At 55.6% G+C, this 7,222-nt stretch overlaps 1 protein-coding gene across 2 annotated transcripts; it reads right to left on the minus strand.

The window, feature by feature from the left end:
• Positions 1 to 208: 208 nt before the first annotated feature.
• PLD6 (phospholipase D family member 6) lies at positions 209 to 6,751 on the minus strand. Of its 2 annotated transcripts, none has more exons than XM_055102177.2 (2): positions 5,104 to 6,751; positions 209 to 2,335 (listed from the first exon to the last, which is right to left on the minus strand). In XM_055102177.2, the coding sequence occupies exons 1-2, from the start codon at positions 5,656 to 5,658 to the stop codon at positions 1,988 to 1,990; spliced, it is 903 nt and encodes a 300-aa protein (XP_054958152.1). In that variant the 5' UTR covers positions 5,659 to 6,751; the 3' UTR covers positions 209 to 1,987. The 2 variants fall into 2 exon arrangements, with proteins under 2 accessions (XP_054958152.1, XP_003808818.1); XM_003808770.6 differs by having other exon boundaries at positions 5,100 to 6,751.
• Positions 6,752 to 7,222: the final 471 nt, after the last annotated feature.

Genomic DNA, 7,222 nt, shown 5'->3' on the forward strand with positions numbered 1-7,222 from the left:
AAGGCACTTTGTCTTAAAAATGGACCACCGTATACCTTATTTCCTTCACCCAAATAACAGCTTAAAGTTTTACTCCTCTTTGAGTCTCCTGTTCTTTGACCAACAGTTTCTAAATAGCTGTATACTGCCCCCCCCAAAATTATATTTAACAAAGAGGAGCCCCTATTTGAATGATTTAGCAGCAAGCTAAGGCAAAGACACCCAGCGCTCACATTCCAGAATAAGAACATGTTTATTCAGATGTGCCAGAAGTCCAGGGTCACGCGGCTTCGCATTTAAGAGATGCTTTACAAGCTCTCCCATTTTCTTTTCAGAACATACACTGGGGGAATTCACAAACTAAAACAATTTCTGGTGACTTCCAATCTATATATTATACTTTACAGCTTCAATTGAATTTTTTTAAAAGTTAACTTCCAAGCTGGCTTGCCTAACACTGTGAGTCAAAAGTAACCCTAAAAAGGAAAAACACACAGCACTGAAGGGTCTCTGGGTGGTAATGCCAGCGTGGGCTGGGGAGGTGAGATTAAGCACATGGCTAGCAGACCTCAGGACGGGCCCTGGGGCTCATCATACAGAAATATGACAAGATGGTGAAGTCACAACTTCAGATGTCATTGGAGCTATCTGTATATGACACACACATTATAAACAAATAACCTGGAACATTTCACAGTGTACGACACCTGTTCTACCTGGGAATGCAAACCCTGAGCTGCAAATAAGAACACAGACGTGGGAGACACCACGGCCTGAAGCTGCTCTCCTCTTCCCTCCTCTCCTCTCCTCCGGTCCCGTGATGGGTTATGCTGAGCCAGCAATGTGCACGCACTAACTCCACAGGTGTTAAAGGTAAGGTCACTTCTAAACACACAACAAAATTACCTTAAACATTAGGACATTAAAAGTTAAAAGCCCGGCCGGGCATGGCGGCTCACACCTGTAATCCCAGCACTTTGGGAGGCGGAAGTGGGTGGATCACTTGAGGTCAGGAGTTTGAGACCAGCCTAACCAACATGGTGAAACCCTGTCTCTACTAAAAATGCCAAAAAAAAAAAAAAAAAAAATCAGCCAGGTGTTGTGGCAGGCACCTATAATCCCAGCTATTCGGGAGGCTAAGGCAGGAGAATCGTTTGAACCCAGGAGGCAGAGGATGCAGTGAGCCGAGGTTGCGCCACTGCACTCCAGCCTGGGCCACAGAGTGAGACTGCATCTCAAAAAAGATAAATAAATAAATAAATAAAATTAAAAAAGTTAAAAGCCCAACATAGAAATAGAAACAGCTGCTGGCCATCAGTCCTGACAGACCACAGCACTTACTACCCAAGGACAGGCTGCTGAAGAGCTTGGCACTGGCGTGCATACTGGTTTTAAAGAGCAATTATGCAAGGAATCAAGGGAACAGCCAGCCTTTGGTGGCAATGACGCTCACGGGGTTGCCCTGAAGGCTGCTTTTGCCATCCGCACCGCACACTCACATCTTCCCTTCCTCCTGACTTCCATTTCCTTTCCTTACTCTGAGGACCGAGCCCTGACAGGGGCAGACTGTGAGGGACAAGGAGACTGTAGGCCCCAACCAACCCCAGTCGTGCCACATGGAGAGAGGGATGAAATCTCAGGGAGATGCTGAAAGGGCCCACATCAGCCAAAGCAGAAGGGACTTTTCTAGAATCAGGGAAGGGAATGGGATCGACCTGGAAGAGGTACTGTGCCTTTTCTGTGCTGTAGCAGAAGCTTCGATTCCAAACCAAGATACGGACCACACTCCTGAAAGCACCCCGTGGCAGGTCGTGACTGAAGTTATTTTGGCAAAGGAGCAAGAAAAAGGTCTGGCCCGAAATAACTGACCCGAAGTAACAGAAATTTCCCTTTCCTAACCTTCTTTAGTTCAATTTAGTATTCTAATAGACGAGACTTTGGTTTAACGATTTTTTTCTAGTGCCGAGGTCTCCCTCCCTCAGAACGCACAGCAGCCCGCAGGGAGGGCTCAGCCCCATTCTTGGTTAGGTTTGGCTTTCGCTGGAGGTGCCGCAAGTTCTGTGCCATGAAAGCAATCTCCCTCCAGCTCTGGAGACAGGTGGGGCACAGCTTCCGTGACTTTTCTTTTGTGGGAAAAAGGTATACTTTGTAGGGTTAAACTGTTCCCAGATGCGCTCAAATTCTTCCAGAAAAAGCCGCACGTACTCGTCGTCCTCCATGATGAGAACATTCTCCCTGTTGTTCTGGATGGCTTGCGTGGTCCAGTTGAGCGAGCCAGTGATGAGCACCCTCTTGTCCACGATGGCAAACTTGTGATGCATGTAGCCCGGGTCTTGATCGTGCCGGACCTGGATCCCTGCAGAAAGGACAAGGTGATTTCATTCCATGCAGGAGTCCCGCCTCCAGTGTGGACTGTTCCTGGGGGCTACTGGCTTTACTATATGTTTCCAGTGTGGTGGGCCAGGAAAGCCCGCCATGCTTTCACAGAGTGGTGGCGGCTAAGCTCCCAGGAGGGATGCTGAGAACCACAGAGGGGACATCACACACAGGGCCAGAGCATCACACACAGGCTATGGGGGACTGGGCAGGCCGTGGTCTGGGTGAGACCACCCCTCCGAGTCTATGCCAGCCAGTATGTCCCTTCGGGGTTACTGGTTGCTGCCAAGGCTGTCACTAACCCAGTCAGAGGTGACCAGGGCAAAGACAGCGTGTGAGCCTTCAGGTTCTGACTCTTCCACAGCTAAGGCTGAGAGCGTGCCCACTCTGCCCACAGAGGCCCCGGCGTCTGAGAGCAGAGCCCAATTTGCTGGCACAACCTCGGCCACCAAGGCAGGAAGGGCCCTAACTAACAACGCACAAATGAATTCTCCTCTTCCGCACCCCCCTGCTTCCTTCACCAAAGAACCAGGCATCCCGGCCTCTGCTCTTCCCAGCTTTCAAACTCCTCTTGGGAAGGGCCTGTGTCTGTCTCCCCTGGAATAACACTGCCTCACTCACGACCTGCTTAAGGAATGAGGCCGTCAGAAATGGGGCTTAAAAGAAGTTTTAAACAGGCTGCCATGGAACACAGTTGCCAGATTTTCCGAATCAAAATACAGAACATCCAAGTTAAATGGAATTTCAGATAGAGAGTAATCTTTGAAGGGAAGTGTGTCCCATGGAGTACTGGGAACATACCCTAAAAATCACTCCCTGTGCATGGAACTCATATTTAATTGTGCCCCCTAAATTGGGCCTGGCAGGATGAAGACGCGGTGGCTTCCTTACCTCGGGGAGCCAGCCCTTCTTCTCACACTCTGGCCACTCCTCTGGCACGTCCTGTCGGCACAGCCCTCCAAACACATTCCTCCACACGGTGGGCAATGTAAAACCCCACCATCGCCCACACCTCCTGCCTCCGCTGGGATCCACTGCCCACCTCCCCGTCCCCTCCCCGCGGCCTGCCACCTCTGGCCACAGGGGACTTCCTGCCCTTCCTCAAAAGGAAGTCAGTCTGTGACCCAGGGCGACTGTGCTGCTGCCCCTTCCAGCCGCATGCCTCTCCCTCCGAACAGTCCACTGGTGTCAGCAAGGTCCCTGCCCTGAGTGTCACTGCCCCTGGGCAGCTGACCTGGCCCACGCCACTTCCTCCCACACCACTGCCTCCTTACCCTACTTTATGAAGTTTTCTTGGCCCTTCTCAGTGCCCTAAATGAAATATTCGTGACTTAGTTGGCATCTCCGTGGGAACCTGGCCTTGTGCCCTTGTGCCCTAGGATGTTCCAGCTCCTCACAAATACTGGCACAGAGGGGACATTCCTTGAACAGTGAATGCCACTGGACAGCCTCGAAGTCAGCGAGGATGCTGGGAGGCCATCCCAGAGGGGATCCGATGGGACCTTGGTCTAGGGGCCCTTGAAGGGTCTTCACCAACCTCAGCTTCTACGACTGTAAAAGCAACTCAAACAGAACTGTACTGTGCACGCCTGGAGGTCCCCAAACCTCCCATTAAAATGACCAACACATGGGAGGACAGCTCTTGTGGCTGCCCCAAAGAGAAGGAGACAACCTCAATATGAAAACCACGTGCCCCACTCTGCTCCCACATGGCGTGCAACATGCCCCGCACCACCCAGAGCAGGGAGGGACCCTGGCTGACTCTGGAGAGGCTGCTCTGAGGCCCAAGTCAACAAGAGGCTATGGCTGTGCAGAAGGAACAGCGCGGCGGTGACCACTGCCCAGCCTGGACAATTCCCAGGGCTCCACACATCTCTCGGTCACTGCGACCACCAGTATTATCAGATCCAACCGTTGCACGTGCAGGCGTGACTTTCTGGGTGCCTGAGTGATGGAGACAGAGACAGGCCCAAGAGTCTGTGGGTGCAAATACACAAAAGGCAACAGCAGGCTGGGCCGCCGAACTGGGCCAGGATGGACTGAGAATCCTCAGGTGGGACAAGGATCCCAATTATTCACATTTCCTGGTCCCTTCTGTCCCCACCCCATGAGAGAGGCGCCCCCGCCAGAAATATGTGTTCCCCTCCTTTTGCAGCTGGGAAAACAACCGAATGTCCTGGCGCTGCTTTCTAGAACATGTTTAGGTCTCCCAGAGCCCGGTGGCCTGAGATTCACTGGGCAGCAGGTGGCCGCCTCTCCCCAGAGCCCTTCAGTCTGGAAGTCCAAGCACAACCCTGGCGTCCAGCTCCCCTGCCACCAGGATCCAGGTTACCAGAGGCCGTCCGGGAGTCTCCGGCAGCGTAGGAGGGCGGGCCCGGGGTTCTGCAGCAGTCACGAAAACTCCGCCGGCGGCGCCCGAGGACTTGCTAGGGGAATCTGCTCCGCCTCTAACCCGGCACACGCAGGCCCACCTGCTTCCAGCATGCTGGGACAGTTCACTGAGAGAACCGCCCCCACCGCGGAGGCACCGAGGGTCCGGCTCGCTTATGGCCACGCAGCCGGCTAGACTTTCTGTGGGGGCTCTGCTTTCTCTGCGTTACACCACCCCGACCCCACAAGGCCACGAGGAAAGTAAATGAGGCCTCAGCCCATCCCCAGACCCCCTCCCCTAAGTGTCCACCTTTGCGCCTAAGACCCCGCGTGGGCCAAGCCGGCCTTCTCCGCTTGGACCCCGCCGGGCCTACCTGCCTTGCGCAGCAGACCGATTTGCGAGCCGTTGAGGGCCATGTAGTCGCAGTCGGTGACGACCCGCACTCGCACCCCACGCTGGTGCAGCAACTGCACGGCGCGGCCCAGCTGCGGGCTGGAGAAGGCGAACAGGCAGAGATCCAGGCTGGCGCGGGCGGCCAGCAGGGCACGCAGCAGGCGGCTTAGCGCGCTCTCGCCGTGGGGCAGGCCGCACGGGCAGCCCTCGGGGAGCTCGGCCAGCTCCGCGCCCGGAGCCCGCAGCAGGGCCTCGGTACAGGTCACCTGAGACGGGAAGAACAGCACCTCGCGCCGCGGCCGCCGCCGCCTGGACCGCAGCCAGCGCAGCACCCAAGGCAGCGCCTCCAGAGTCAGGGCCAGGCCCACAGCCGCCGCGGCCGCCACCTGCCAACTCAACCGTCCCATGCCGCCGCTAATCCGGGACCCACAGCCACGCCGCCGCAGCGGAGTCTGCGCGCCCCCAGCCCTAGACCGCCAGGCCACGCCCCCGTCACGCGCCGCCAGCGGCCATGTGCCAGGCCACGCCCAGCCCCCCATGGCCACGCGCCAGGCCACGCCCTATCACGTCCTGCCAATTGCCACGCACCAGGCCACGCCCCCGTCACGCGGCGCCAACGGCCACGTGCCAGGCCACGCCCAGCACCCATGGCCACACGCCAGGCCACGCCCCCGTCACGCCCCACCAACGGCCACGTGCAAGGGCACGCCCTCAGCCCCCGAGGGCCACGCACTAGGCCGCGCCATGCCCCCACAACTGTCACGCACCAAGCTGAACCCACGCCTCCCATCAGCCCGCCCCCAACCCTCAACAGGTGACCACGCCTCCCTCCACGCGCCAGGCCACGCCCCCTGCCACAGATTTACCACCCCCGCCAAAACGCCAGGCTGTGCCCCCCATTTTCCTTCCAGCCAGGCGCTCGGCCACGCCCTCCAGGTTCCACCTCCCACCACGTGCCAAGCCGCGTCCCCAAGCCCGCGCCACCAGGCAGCACCTGCACACCCACGGGCCACGGGCCCTAGCACACCCGTCACCTGCCCAGGCCAGAGACCGCTCTCTGCGCTAGAAGCCACAGCAACCCCGGCTTTCCTCGCATGGAGCACAGCAGAGCTGCTCCGGAAATCTGGGGTCACACCTTCACTGTCTTCTCGGGAGCAGCTAGGCTGGGCTGGGGAATGACCTGGGAACACAGATAATCAGGGAATCAACACAGCTGGAGGCAGCATTGGAACCCAGCATACTGGAGGCGGTGGCGGCCCAGAGGTTTTTTCCTAGCCCAAGAGGTTTTTTCCAGCCGGCGTTGTTGGAAGGCCTGCCCTGCTTTAAGCATAAACAGAGGAAGAGACTAAGGCAGCCGAGGGCACTGGGCCGGGGGCATAGGGAAACGGGGCAATGTGGTGGTCTGGGCTGGATCCTGGAACCAAAAGAAGACATTCACGGAAAAACTGGTGAGAGCCAAATAAAGTCTGGAGCTTAATCGCATTGTACCAATGTCAGTTTCTTAGCTTTGATAAATGTATGAAAGGAATGTAAAAGGTTAACAAAGGAAGCTGCGTGGGGGTAAATGGATCTCTCTGTTCTATCTTCGAAACTTTTCTGTAAAGCAAATTATTCTAAATTAAAAGTTTATTAAAATATTAAACTTGCACCTTCCATATGATCCAGCTATCCCACTCCTAGGAGAAAGGGCGGGATCCATTAACACAAGCACGTGTCCTGGCAGGCGTATGTGCCTAGAACAACCCAAACAGGCGTCAGCAGGTAAATAGGTAAATAAGCTTTTGTATATCTATACAAGGGAATGCTATTTAGCAATAAAATAGAATGAAGTGGCCTGGCACGGTGGTTCATGCCTGTTATCCCAGAACTTTGGGAGGCTGAGGCAGGAGGATAGCTTGAGTTCGGGAATTCGAAACCAGCCTGGCCAACATGGTGAAACACTGTCTCTACCAAAAAATACAAAAGTTAGCTGAGTGCGCTGACGTGCCTGTAATCCCAGCTACTCGGGAGGCTGAGGTGGGAGAATCGCTTGAGCTCTGGAGACTAAGGTTGCAGTGAGCCAAGATCATGCCATTGCACTCCAGCCTGGGTGACATAGCAAGA

This window comes from Pan paniscus, chromosome 19 (assembly GCF_029289425.2).
Source record: "Pan paniscus chromosome 19, NHGRI_mPanPan1-v2.0_pri, whole genome shotgun sequence".
In the NCBI taxonomy this organism is placed as follows: domain Eukaryota; kingdom Metazoa; phylum Chordata; class Mammalia; order Primates; family Hominidae; genus Pan; species Pan paniscus.